The sequence below is a fragment of the Martes martes genome (assembly GCF_963455335.1).
Source record: "Martes martes genome assembly, chromosome: 7".
Taxonomy (NCBI): Eukaryota; Metazoa; Chordata; class Mammalia; order Carnivora; family Mustelidae; genus Martes; species Martes martes.
Genome location: NC_137894.1, coordinates 114,522,038 through 114,536,398, shown reverse-complemented (window position 1 = coordinate 114,536,398; position 14,361 = coordinate 114,522,038). Strand labels below are relative to the sequence as shown.

The 14,361-nt window shown below is 51.7% G+C and overlaps 1 protein-coding gene across 2 annotated transcripts in view; it reads left to right on the top strand.

Annotated features, from left to right (window-relative positions):
- RIN3 (Ras and Rab interactor 3) overlaps positions 1 to 14,361 on the top strand; it is a 120,751-nt gene that overhangs the window by 96,728 nt on the left and 9,662 nt on the right. For both annotated transcript variants that reach the window (XM_080808129.1, XM_080808130.1), the window contains exon 8: positions 13,464 to 13,595. In XM_080808129.1, the coding sequence (XP_080664255.1) occupies positions 13,464 to 13,595 (132 nt within the window). The remainder of the gene's footprint in view (positions 1 to 13,463; positions 13,596 to 14,361) is intronic.

The following is a 14,361-nucleotide window of genomic DNA, read 5'->3' as shown; positions in this document are numbered from 1 at the left end:
AACAGTGTGTTCCCCTCCCACTGCTGGGGGAGCACTGGACTGTGAGTACAAGGGCTTCCCATCTCACCGCTGCTATGAGCAGCAGGCAGGGGCTGCCCCCACTCGAGCCTCTGCTTCTCCATTTGGGAGGGAGCAGCTTCTGCCAAGGAGAGCAGGGGTCTTGGGGTTCCATCACATGACCTGGACTTGAAGCTCAGCTTCAGTGCTCTAGCCTTGGACGTGAATCTCATGAGGCCTCCATGGGTGTGTAAAATGGGGATGGGAAGACGGGCTCATGGGGAGGGTGTGGGAAACATCAGAACGGCATAGGCGTCAGGAGGTACTGATCTCCTCAACCTTGGTTCTCTCAAAATGAGCCTGGGTATGCCTCTCAGGGCTGTTTCGAGGATCAGATGCAATCAGATATGTGTGTGAGTGTCTAACATGTGAGCATCCAGGAACAGCTGCCTCCCCACCACAGCGGTTCCCATGCTGGGTTCCCGGGGGGTAGCCCTCGGGCTACTAAAGGGAAACAGCACAGGCAGGGCCACACCCCTGCCTGTCCTTTCTTACACATGGAGTTCAGTGTGGGAGTTTGTTTGAAATAATCAGTTCTGCTGCTAAATATTTTAGCTTTTAATTCATTAATTAATTGAGCCAGAAGGGGTGGGGGAGGGGGCAGAGGGGGAGAGAGAATCTGAAGCAGGCTCCACGCCCAGCGTGAAATCTCGGGATGCCGAGCTCAAGACCTGTGCAGAGACCAAGAGTCAGATGCTTAACCGGCTGAGCCACCCAGATGCCCCCATAAATATTTTAGCTTTTAAGCCTTCCATTTGGAAACAACTTCGGACTTCACAAACTTTAGGAGCAGAAATGCTGCATTAAAATAGGAATAGCCACATGCCGTTTGTGGATTGTTAATATCTTGTTTCATTCACTTTATCATTTACAACCTGTCTGTGCATACATAATGCTTCTCCTGAATTGTCTGAGGGTGAGGGATGTATATCTTGGCCCTTAACCCCCTGAACACTCTAAGAATGGGGATATTCTCTTGCATAACCACAGGAACGCTGTCCACTTTGTAAATTAACGTTGACGGTATTTTTTTTTTAAGATTTTATTTATTCATTTGACAGAGACACAGGGAGAGAGGGAACACAAGCAGGGGGAGTGGGAGAGGGAGAAGCAGGCCTCCCGCCAAGCAGGGAGCCTTATGTGGGGCTCGATCCCAGGACCCTGGGTTCATGACCTGAGCCGAAGGCAGAGGCTTAACGACTGAGCCACCCAGGCACCCCGATAGGATATTTTTACCCAAGGCGCCATCTGTATTCCAGGCTGTCCCTGGAGCTAATACAGTCGTTGCTGGCGTTTCCTCCTCCTGTTCGGAAAACAGGCCAGGGTCAGGTGTGCAATTAGTTGTTAGGTGTCTTTTACCTCCTTTAATGCGGAACATTTCCTCGGCTTTTTTTTTTTTTTTTTTAAATGACATTGATCTCTTAAAGGAATACAGGTTTCCCTCCCCGCCACCCCCCACCTTTGGTTCTTTTTTAATGAGAGTTCCTCATTTTGTGTTTGTCAGATGTTTCCTCGTGATTAGATTGAGGTTATGCATTTTCTGCCAGATCCTGACTGACTCTTGTTTTTTCTTTTTAAAGATTTTATTTTATTTATTTGGCAGAGAGAGATCACAAGTAGGCAGAGAGAGAGAGAGAGAGAGAGAGGGAAGCAGGCTCCCTGCTGAGCAGAGAGCCCAATGCAGGGCTCGATCCCAGGACCCCAAGATCATGACCTGAGCCCAGGTAGTGGCTTAACCCGCTGAATCACCCAGGCGCCCCTCCCGACTGACTCTTAAAGTCTCTTCTGACTTTGACGTTCCGTGATCTTAGGACCAGGCCCTCTTCCCGAGGCTTTCAGCTCCCACCTCCCTTCTGCCAGGAGCTTCCAGCGACCTGCTGCTCAAAGTGTGGACTGCAGGCCCGCAGCACTGCAAAGAAGCCCTGGGAGCTCTCAGCCACCCCTGTGGAGAGGCAGGACTTGGGCTTGGGTCCTCCCTTCCTCTGCCACTGACCCACTCAAAGCAGAACACAGCCCTTCCCTCCCACCCCCACCCCTACCCCATCGAGCTCCCTCCTTTCCAGGGCTGAGGCCCCACCTACGTGCGTCTGAGCCATTACGGGACACTGGCCAAAGCAGCCTGTGGGGTCCCCATGGCCTGGCTGCTGGCAGGCTCTGCTGGAGCACTAAAACCACTCAGCTTGGAGACACAGGCCTGAGTTCCCTGGCCGGTCTGTCTCTCCCCAAAGGGCAGCTACTCTCTTTGCCTAGGAGACAGAAGAGCCAGGATTCGAAGCTAGAATTTCCTCACTCCAAAGCCTGTGCTTTTATGACTGTATCCGGCAGCCAGCCTGGGGACTGATCTCAAGGTTCCTGAATCCCCATCAGGTGCCTCCCCCATGGCAGCAAGTTTAGGGGCCTGTGTCCAGCAGCGCGAGTGTTCACAGAGACAGATGGCTTTGGCTAGGCACGGCCCTCCCTCCTACAGCAAGGAGCAGACTGGGTTGGTTGCCCGTGGACTTCATGAGACTTGGGGAAAGCAGTCAGAACTAATAGAATCATTTCTTCTGCTGCTTTCACAAACAAATCATTCCCACTTTCTAGAACGGTGTCTAAGAACAGACAGCGCTGGCCCTGCAGTTAGGGAGAAATAGAGTCAAGTGCGGGAGCCCTGCCCTAAAATGCAAGGAGGAGGAAGGCAGGCAGGAAGGAGGAGTGTGGTGTGTACACATGCGGCGTTCTTTCTGAAAGAACATAAAGAACCTTTTCATAACGAGCAGGCAGGAGGGGGAGGGCGGTGAGGGCCGACACGCTGCCTTCTTTCTGTGCCTTCAAGAGTCTGTGAAAACTCCGTGATGCTACACTTGACGAGATGGACCCTGGCTCCTGACTCTGGAGAGAGGGGGCCCAGCAGCCAGGTGGTTAGATGGGAGGGCCAAATTGGAGGGCTCAGAGTCCTGGACCCGTGGGGACCCTCGCCACTCACCTCCCTGGCAGACACCACAGAGCCAGCTGGGAATCTGCTGCTGATGCCGGTGGGGACGGAAGCTAAGAGGCAAATGGGTGGAGGATGGACCCCGAGGGGCCAGAGACATTGACCAGGGAGGGGTCCGTAGGACGGAGAGGGAAGTCAGGCTGTTGGTTTTTTTAAAAATCTATGTTAAAAAAGTCTAACCTGATTTCTGATGACACAAGTCACTAATGTTTATTGTTGAAAAAGTTCGTATTTTGGTGGATTTCTTTCAGCTCTTTTTGAAATAGCTATAGATAGGTATGTAGATAATTAGTGGAGGAAATAACTTGCTGCTATAACAGATAAACCCTCCAGTCTCATCCAGGAAAAGTTCGTTTCTGACTCCTGTCGGTCTGGTCGAACGCAGGAGGATGTGGGGGTGGGGCTAGGCTCTGCTCCGCATTCAGGGACCAGGCTGAGGCAGGCTTGGTAGTCCTCTGGACACTGACATCCAGGTGACAGAGAGACAGAGAAATGAGGGCCAAGCCTAGAAGCAAAGCATAACCTTGCCTTTTTAAAATTTTATTATTTTATTTATATTACTATTATTTTATTTATATTATATATGTTATTTATATTATTTATAATAATTTGTAATTTATTATTTCATTATTTATTTATTTGTATTTATTTATTTGAGAGAGAGCATGCACGGAGAAAGGGGGAGAGGAAGGGAGACTCTCAGGCAGACTCCCTGCTGAGCACAGAGCCCGATGTGGGGCCTGATCTCACCACCCTGAGATCATGACCTGAGATCATGAGCCGTAATCAGGTGTCCGACACTTAACTGACTGAGCTACGCAGGCACCGCCCATAACCTTGCTTTTACATTCCACACCTGCCATGGGGTTCAGGCCCTCTGAGATGTCATGCTCTGAGGATGAGGACACCGTCACCTTCCTGTCTCGCCTCAGAGCCGTGTCTGACAGCTCTCACCTGCCAGGAGCCCGCAGACACCACGTTCATCTCTTTCCAACCGCTTGTCACTGACTCCTCCCAGGCACTTCGGGAGGTATGGACACTATGGTTGTCCCCATGGTACAGTCAAGGAAACTGAGGCTCAGCGAGATCGGCCCGCACACTCAGGGTAACACCTGAGCGGGGGAATGGTAGAGAGCTGGGACTTGGATCCAGGTCCCGGGCTGAGCCCCTGCGCTGTCCCACCTCTTCAGGGTGGCCGGGGGCAGGGGATGACCTCAGGGAAGTCAGACCCAAGTCACAGGTGGCCTCACGCCTTTCCCAGCCAGGCTGGGACTTCTGGCTTGTGGGCTGAGCTCCCCGAAGAGGAACCCGGGGAGCCAGAGTGATCTCCGGGATGCAGTCTTGTTCAAAGCAGAACTGACACCCAGACAGCATCTGCGGACAGCCCGAGTGACCCAACAGGGTAGATGGCGGGTGTGTGGGGGGGTCCTCCGTGGGTGGATGGCTGGCTTCTCACTTCATGTCAGCCGCACCCTGCAAGGGTGGAGCCTCCACCCGATCGTCCTGCTCCCTCAGCTCCAGGCCTTTCGACCTCGCAGCCGGAAGCTCAGACCAGACCAGTGGTTCAAAGTCTGGTCGCAGAGAGCTCTCTAGAGGCCACAGGCCTAGCTGGGGGCCATTTGCAGGCCAACCCCCAATGGGAATCAACCAGAGAAGCCAAGTTCTCTATAAAATAATCCCGCATGAAAGGCTCACCCTGGAAACATACACTGAAAATCTCCCGTGATGGATGCTCTCTACATCCTCCCATCCTGTGTTTCTGGCAAATAAATGCATTCAGTTAGCAGTCCCGACTAACCTTTCTGGACGATATGGGTGTTACCAGGAAAACCCAGTCCCTGTTTTTTTTGGTTTTTTTTGTTTGTTTGTTTGTTTGTTTTAACTTATTTGTGAGAGAAAGAAAGAGAGGGAGAGAGAGAGTGCAAGCAGGGGGAGCAGCAGGCAGAGGGAGAAGCAGGCTCCCCGCTGAACAAGGAGCTGGATGTAGGACTCCATCCCGGGATCCTGGGATCATGACCTGAGCCAAAGGCAGATGCTTCACCAACTGAGCCACCCAGGTGCACCCCCACCCCAGTCCCTGTTTTTAAGATGGTTACGGTTCAAGAGGGAACATGGAGCACAAGCAAGTGTCCGTCACACAGGGCGGCAGATGACATCCACACATTGACTTAGCAGGTAGATTTATTAAACACCGACTGCATGCCGAGCACTGGGGAAGGACTGCATTAAGAATGGTGCACACAAGGGGGCCCCTGCCCTCATATAGCTTTCATTCTGGTGAGGCCATGCAGGTAATAAATCAGGAGACAGAAGTCTAAATGACGTCATCAGATGCTGAAACCTACTAGCAGGCAGGCTGAAGGGGCCGGGAGTGTCAGAGGAGCTCGCAGTTCTGCGTTGGAAGGTCAGGGGAGGCCTGAGCTAATGGAAAGTCTCTATTTTCCCATCCTGCAGCAACAGGCCGGGGGAAACCCATCATGAGGGCACTAATCTGGATGGTGGGAAGTGGGGGGTCTTCAGATAAAACTTCGTAGAGGAAGGAAGTGGTTTTAAGGGAGAATTATGGAGGAGGACAAAAAACCAAGGCATATCACAGTCATGAGCCTTGTCTGCCCCAGGACTATTGCATCAGCCCCTGCTTTCAATAAGAGCCAGTCAACAGGTTTGGAGGGACAATTACAGTAAGAGTATACACCTTTCATCTCTCTTGATCAGGAGTCTGCAAAACACAGCCTGTGGGCCAACTCTGGCCCCCAACTTGATTTTGTAAATAAACTCATTGAAACAGCCGCATCTGCTCACTCACACGGTGTCCGTGGCTGCTTTTGTTACAGCCGCCGAGTTGAGTAGTTGGGACGGAGATGAAGTGGCCGTCTTAAAAAAAAAAAATCATTACTACCTAGTGCTTTCCAGAAACATACGCCAACTCCTCTTTTTAGGTAATTCCTCCCAGATGACAAAACCTAATTTTTAATCCAGCCGCTCACCCGATGCTCTCTACAATCCCGCGTGACAGTCTGAGTGAATGTTGTTATTATTCCCAGTTTTCAGATGAGAACACTGAGACTCCGAGTGAGTGGCCCCAGGTCACACAGCTGGCGGGGTTGGGAGCCCCCTAATGCAGTGCTCCCCGCAGTCTGCGTGTCGCCAGTGAGCACGTTCAGCTCATTATTTTAAATCAGAACTCTCCTCCAAAACCTGCCCCCCAGTGAAACAGGCATACGGCGCCCAGCCAGTTCTTGAAAGTGTGATCAGCTCCCCGCCGTGCCTCCAGATGGAAAACAGATGCTATTTGGGCAAACAAGAAAGCAGGAAGTGCCGGCCGCGGCCCCTTGGGGTTTCGGAGCACAGCCTGACGGACGTGGTCTCTGATCCGTGCAAGCCAGATGTCCAAGCCCAGGACAGTCATTTGGAACTATGCCTCCACATCCCAAGGGCGCTGCCTGTCGTCCGCTGTGCGTGGGCTGAGCTCATGCCTCGGGCTCCTGGCTCCAGGGGAAGGAGAATGAGGCCCTAACTCCCCCTGGAATATTAGGGAGGAGCCGGTGCATTTCAACGATGGATGCTCGAAGCTTCTGTTTGTCCTCAAGTCGCTAGCAGGTTAGAGAGCCCATGAGCCCATCACAGAGAGACCCAGATTCCTGTCACAGCTCCACTACTGGGACACCAGCTGCGGGGCTTTGAGGAAAGTTCTCTGGACCTCGGTTTGCTCACGGTGAGATGCAGCTTGGTGAATCCAAGCCCACGGGTATGCGGAGTCAGCTGGTCATGGGACAGAGCTAATCGCGTGCCTCTCTCCCTGCCTCCGTGTTCACACTGGTAGCTTGAAATGGGCCACTGTGGCAATATTTAAACCATAGGAATTGGCAAACCCTGCAATCAGAGCTTATTCTTTCCCTTCAGAGAGCCGGTTGGTGGGCATTTCTCAGCACACCACTGTTTAAGACCCATAGCGGCTCCTAGTCTCCTTGATCATGGCCCCGACCCGGGGCATGACAGAGTGGATGCCAGCAGGAACACGCGTGTGGCTCAGTTCAGTTCACTGTCAGTGTCTAACATCCCAAGCCCTGAGCAGAACACTGGGAAGGGCAGAGCCTCAGGCAGGGTAAGACGCTTGCCCCAGCTTACCCAGCCTCCATCCCTGCCCTCAGGCAGCTCACAGTCCATGGAAAAGGGCTCTGAACTAGTCAAGGTGTTTGGGAGCTAGAGCATGAAGTGTCCAATTGTGCGTGAAGATGTGGGAGAGGGCAAGTAGAAGTTTGCAAGGGAGAGCTCCGGAGGGTGTCCCGGGCAGAGGTAACTGGGTGTGCAAAGGCACAAGGATTGAAAGTGCCTTTGGAGTTCAGGGAACAACCCATGATTCAGCACAGAGGAATGTTATATGGGAAGGTGATGAAGGCAGAATGTCGTTCCAAGTTGGAAGTTGGAAAGTAGAGCGTAGAATAAGCACCAGTAGCTGGGGCAGCCCAGGAGGGCTCCATGGAGGAGGTGGAACTTGAAGGAGGAATGGTGAAATAGCAGGAACATGGGATCCTGCGTAAGAAAAAGTTGCATTTAAGTCCTGGTTCACTGCATCCTAGCCATGTGACCTCAGGCAATAGCTTACCTTCCCCGAGGCTCACTTCCCCTCATCCGTAAAGTGGGCACAACTGAATCTAATCCACCTCACAGAGTTGTTTTAGGAATTCACTGGTATAATGTTTATAAAATATGCTTTGCATTTTTAAAAATTTTTTTTATTTTAAGAAACATATAATGTATTTTTATCCCCAGGGGTACAGGTCTGTGAATCGCCAGGTTTACACATTTCACAGCACTCATTATAGCACATACCCTCCCCAATGTCCATTTCCCCACCACCCTCTCCCGTCCCCCCTCCCCCCAGCAACCCTTAGTCTGTTTTTTGAGATTGAGTCTTTTATGGTTTGTCTCCCTCCCAGTCCCATCTTTTCATTTTTTCTTTTCCTACCTCCCCCCAACCCCCCCCCGCCTTGCATCTCCACTTCCTCATATCAAAGAGATCATATGATAGTTGTCTTTCTCCAATTGACTTATTTCGCTAAGCATGATACCCTCTAGTTCCATCCACGTCGTCGCAAATGGCAAGATTTCATGTCTTTTGATGGCTGCATAGTATTCCATTGTGTATATATACCACATCTTCTTTATCCATTCATCTGTTGATGGACATCTAGGCTCTTTCCACAGTTTGGCTATTGTGGACATTGCTGCTATAAACATTCGGGTGCACGTGCCCCTTCGGAGCACCACGTTTGTATCTTTAGGATATATACCTAGGAGTGCAATTGCTGGGTCATAGGGTAGCTCTATTTTCAGTTTTTTGAGGAACCTCCACACTGTTTTCCAGAACGGTTGCACCGGCTTGCATTCCCACCAGCAGTGTAGGAGGGTTCCCCTCTCTCCGCATCCTCGCCAGCATCTGTCATTTCTTGACTTGTTAATTTTAGCCATTCTGACTGGTGTGAGGTGGTATCTCATTGTGGTTTTGATTTGTATTTCCCTGATGCCGAGTGATGTGGAGCATTTTTTCATGTGTCTGTTGGCCATCTGGATGTCTTCTTTGCAGAAATGTCTGTTCATGTCCTCTGCCCATTTCTTGACTGGATTATTTGTTCTTTGGGTATTGAGTTTGATAAGCTCTTTATAGATTTTGGATACTAGCCCTTTATCTGATATGTCATTTGCAAATATCTTCTCCCATTCTGTCAGTTGCCTTTTGGTTTTGTTAACTGTTTCCTTTGCTGTGCAAAAGCTTTTGATCTTGATGAAATCCCAATAGTTCATTTTTGCCCTTGCTTCTGTTGCCTTTGGCAATGTTCCTAGGAAGAAGTTGCTGTGGTTGAGGTCAAAGAGGTTGCTGCCTGCTTCTCCTCAAGGATTTTGATAGATTCCTTTCTCACATTGAGGTCCTTCATCCATTTTGAGTCTATTTATGCTTTGCATTTTTAGAGTGTCCCACAAATGTTGGTGCTGGGTGGGAGATAGAAGGTTCAGGCCTACAGAAGGCAAGGAGAAGCCAGGTGACTGTGGCCAATCCCAAGGGCCTGGAATGCAGGTGACCCATTCAGAAGCCGTCGACTAGATGATGTGGCTAGAAGAGAGTAGAGTCAGGCATGTTGGACAGGTGTTTATAGGTCTAACTGTGGAAGGCCTTGAACGTCAGGCAAAGGGATCTAGACTTGATTCTCTAAGCGATGGGGAACCATTGATGGGTTCTTGAGAAATACAGAGCGCCCCAGAGTCAGGGGGTACTTCCAGGCCTTGCATCCTGGGATTGGGGGCAGGGGCCTCGTTGACAGAAATGGGAAGGTTCCCAGCAAGGGCTGGTTTCTAGGACACGAAGAAACACTTGGCTCGGGCCAGGTGTGAGAAGGACTCAAAGGTCTCTGGAGAGGCCCGCCGGAGCTGGGGAATGGTGCTGGGAACCCAGCTCCCCACTCACCTCTGCTGTGCCCCACACTGTGTGCTGCAGGGACAAAGAGGGGATGCTCACAGGTAGTTGGAGGGACAGTTACGGGATCATGTGAACCCAGTAAGGGGGTGGCTGAACAGAATGTGCTGTGAACCAAGGAGATGCGCCCCAAAGCCCTTCCTGAGTGTTGGCCAGGTTTCTCGGGAAGAGCACAGGGAGAAGAAGGAACAACTTTGCATCCTGGCAGGGCACAGAGCCACAGTCCAGAGTCCCAAACCTAGGGCCAGAGCTGGACCCTCCTTCTTGCTGAAGGTCATCACCCCCTCAAGCTCTGCTTGAGTACGTCTTTAGGATGCAGGGCTCTCCTGGGTATCATAGGCTGCTCGGCGGCATCCCTGCCCTTGGGGCCTGGAGCACCCCCGTTCTAATGTGACCCCCAAACAGTACGTCTTTAGGATGCAGGGCTCTCCTGGGTATCATAGGCTGCTCGGCGGCATCCCTGCCCTTGGGGCCTGGAGCACCCCCGTTCTAATGTGACCCCCAAACAGCGACTCCAGACATGACCCAGTGACCCCTGAAGGGAAACTTGGGCTGGTGGTGAACCGCTGCTCGAAAGCACAGTAGCTCACCCGATTCTATTCCTCGGTGAGTTATTAACACGATAGCAAGCAGAAATTGGTGTTCTAGAAACCTGGTGAAATTCCATCAGCTCTCAGCCAGCGGGGGAGTTACAGGTGAATTCCGAAAGGCACAGGACTGTGTCCCATCAGTTCCCAGCTCATAACTCAGACCAGAGAAGACCCTCCTGTGGGCCAGGATTCTAAAAATTAAATTATCAATATGAAAAACAACTCCCGGCACAAAATCTTGCTCCAGGAACCTTTAAGTTGTGTCTCAGGCTTATAAAGGTTTAGGGCAAAGCTTTCTTTCTCCAAAATAGACTCATTTGGTGCAGGGAGAGGACAGGAACCTTCCCCTGGAAGGGGAAGAAAGATTTTTTTAGCAGGCATTTTCCACGGAGCGTGTGGGAGCCCTCTGGGTACATCTTCATATAGAATTCTCACCAAAATTCTATAGCATGTCGTGTGATCTGTGTCACATCATGCATGACTAGAAATCGGGTTCAGAGAGGTAAAGCGGTTAGCCCGGGGTCACACAGCTGAAGCTCATGCTCTGGGTCTGACTGTATGTGTTACCAACCCCTCCAGCCTGTTTATTTCACGGATGGAAAAACTGAGGCCACTTGAGAAAGCAGAACAGAGATGTCAGTAACAGCTCACTTTTCTGTAGCACTTTGCAGATATGGGACACATTTGTATTTTCTCATCTTATTTTCTTGAAAACCCTGAAAGGCCATCAGGGCTGGTGTTGCTGGCCCCATTTTGCAGATGTAGGAATGGAGTGTGGCAAAGAAACTGGCCACAAGGCACAGTGTTCTCTGGAAAACCAAGCAAGGACAAGTTGTGAGCCGAAGGGCCACCCCTTGGACAGACATTATCGGGCACCCCAGGGCTGTCCAGGGATGTGTCTTGGAGGACGTGGGAGGAGGGGCTGGCCTGGTGTGTGCTGGAGAGGTGTGACATGGGGATCCCACCAGAGCAGTGCTCGATCGCACCCCTCAGGGGTGACCCAGCGTCACAAGAGGGTGCCCGCCCGCACGGACTCAGGCAGCGGGAGAGAACGCCACTGGAGGGGCTGCTGAATTCAACACAGAGCTCTCCCACTCCTTTCAAAACCTCTTTCACGCTGTTTCTCTTACTCGCATCTTTCTGGTCCCCACCAGAATCCAGAAAAATCAGAACTTATTACCTGGTCAGGTAGCACCCAAGGAATAGGGTAGTTAGTAAGAGGGCTTACATGAGTGAATGAATGAATGAACTTGAAAGAATGATCAGGTGGGCCTTGGCTGAGCTGTTCTGACCACTCACTGGGAGCACTTTCCACTGGGATTTGTAGCTTGCATTCTGGAAATGATAGGACATAGCCCAGACTGCTGATCTCAGCAAAATGGGGTTGATTCCCCTCTCGGGTACCTGCAGTCTGGTGCGACTCCGCTCCTCTCATGGCCCTTCCTCATCCTCAGGGCCTTTTCCTCTGCAAAACAATGCCTCGTTCACATAATAGTCACGGGGACTGAAGGGGAGCAGGCAGGACTGAAGGGGAGCAGGCAGGACGAGTGATTAAATTCTAACTCCTTTCCCAGAAGCGCTCACCCGAGCCTCATCTTGAGGCAACGCAATGAAAATCTCGAAGTCAACCTAAGCCCCTGTATGGGCCAAAGGAACTTGCCGATCATGCCCCCCTCGTGAAGCTACATGGGAAATGTTTATGTTAGCCCTAAGCCTTAGAGAGATGTCTTTGGGCCCCCGAGAAACTGGTGTGTTTTCTTCTCGTGGTCAATGAGAAGCAGGTAACTGATTGTGTTTTCCTCTTCGCTTTGGCCACCGGGAAGCTCAAGGCCAAATCTGCGGCACTAAAGGCGCACTTGCATGGGTCCTTGCTCAGTCACTTCTCTGTTTCTCCTGTGGCTTACAGTTCTGGTAATTTAGAGTTCTCCTGACATTTACATTTTTATTCAGATTTTACTGTTTGATCCTATGTTTGCCGACAGGCACCCAACTCCTTTGTAAAACGTATCAAGTAGCAACACATCTTTGAAAGAACTGTAATTGCTTCGCATGTATTTGGACCAATTATTAATCTCACCCAAGACAGAAAGGGCAGCAGCCATGGTATGGATCTTTCTAGAGTTCTCCTGTCACCTCCAGCTGAGTCTGGGGGCTCTGTGTGGCCATTCCCCACTGTGCAAAGCTGCTCAGCCGAGCTTTCCTTCTCCCCAGTGCACTCAGAGGTATGCCAAGATGCCAACTGAGGAACCCAGCGGATTCTGTCCTTGTAGGAATTCTTCCCCTCCGTGGCCAGCCTTTGACTTTGCATTGCCAGTCAGTCAGTCTCCAGAGCCAGCCCAGAACCACACTGGGAAGGCGTCCCTCAGGCCCACCGTCTCGCCCTCCTCTCTTCTCCAAGGCATCTGTTACCGTCAGATGCTCTAAGCCATGTGACCGTTTTCCACAAAAGCAGAAGTGATGGGTTATTCCTTTTCCTTTTTTTTTTTTTTAAAGATTTTATTCATTTATTTGAGAGAAAGAGAGAGAGAGAGAGAGAGCACGAGCAGGGCGTGGGGAGACGGAGAAGCAGGCTCTCCACTGAGCCCGACACAGGGCTCCATCTCAGGACCCCAAGATCATGACCTGAGCAGAAGGCAGATGCTTAACTGACCGAGCCACCCAGGTGCGCTGTGCTGGGTTTTCCTTTCAGAGGTATTTATATTTTAAAAGAACCCCCTCTGGAAGGGGCCCTGCTGAACGCAGTGGAGTGAAGGCTGAATGGTAGAATTTCCAGGCACATGGTACTGGTGCAGGGAGGGCTTTCTGTGTAGCAGTTGGAAGGGGAGATGTGTGGTGAAAAGGGACAGGGAAACCTCCCAGAATGCATTATTACTAGAGAGACAGCTGTTTCTGGGTGGCTCCGTGAATAAGTGTGATATGAACTTGACTATTGAATAAGCAGCAAGGAGAGGAAGGGACGCCTGGCTGGCTCTGTTGCTGGAGCGTGCGATGCTTGATCTCAGGGTGGTGAGTTCGAGCCCCACGTTGAGTGTTGAGATTACTTAAAAATAAAATCTTTAAAAATGAAAAAATAAAGCGGCAAAGGGCGTTGAGGGGAAAGAGCTGGGCAAGAGGGAGGGGCTGGTTCCTGCCCACTCCAGGGGAGGGTGTCTCTCTCGGTTCCTTCTTCCTAAACCTGGATTGTGTCTCGGACCTCCCTGAGAGGGCCGATCCCAGGTCGCCCCTGTCCTGAGTCCTGAGAAAGCAGCAAGGTTCCTCTTCCAGGGGTGACCATCACTGTCCCAGTAAACCACTGCTCTTCCTCCGGCCGGGGAACAGCTCACACCGAGACCCTCATGCTCACCACCTTCTGTGTCCTTTCTCCTCCCAGGGAAGCCCTACGGGGCAGACGACTTCTTGCCCGTGCTCATGTATGTGCTGGCCCGCAGCAACCTCACGGAGATGCTCCTCAACGTGGAGTACATGATGGAGCTCATGGACCCCGCCCTACAGCTGGGGGAGGGTGAGTCACCAGCCCCGGCCGGGCCCAGGGCCACCGGGCTGGCCACCAAGCCTGACACATACCACCGGCCTCAGCCAAGCCCAGGGTGCCCTACACGGCCCAATAAGCCCTTTCCGGATGCCAGATTCCACAGAGCCCTGGGGACAAGACACAGGCCCCATGGAGGTGCTGTTCTGGGGGGGATCATAGACAAGCAGGGGAGCTGGGCCAGTCAAGAGATCCTATCACCACTGCTTGACAAATGTTGGAATGATGGGAAGCCCAGAACGTATCGGAGCCCATGGCCCAGGCTGTGCAGTCAGGGAAGGCTTCCAGGAGGAGGTGATACCCGAGCTGAGCATTGAAGGGTAGATAGGAGCCAAACAGTTAAAGTGGGAAAGGCATTCTTCACAGAGGGAAGAGCACAAAAGGTAAGCCTGAAGCAGTGGGTAGACGCATGGAAAGGAGTCTGAGCAGGAAATAATGATCAGTTCTTAGACAGGGGTGGCCCTGGGAACTGTCGGCCCCTTGCTCATTCAGTCCTGGCCAGGCCCCCCTGTCTGTGAGAGAAGCTTAACGCTATGGACAAGTAGCCCTGGACTCCCCAGTCGGATGATGGCAGAGTGGTTTGCCCCACCCCACGCTCAGTTTCCCTTCCCCTTTCCCCCTTCCCACCACTTCCCGCCACCCACTTAGCCTTGGCCACTCCTCCACCGGGAATCCCTGAGGTACGGCCCACCCAGACCTCAGCTCTGAGGAAGCCCCGAGATGTCCTGTGAGATGTCCG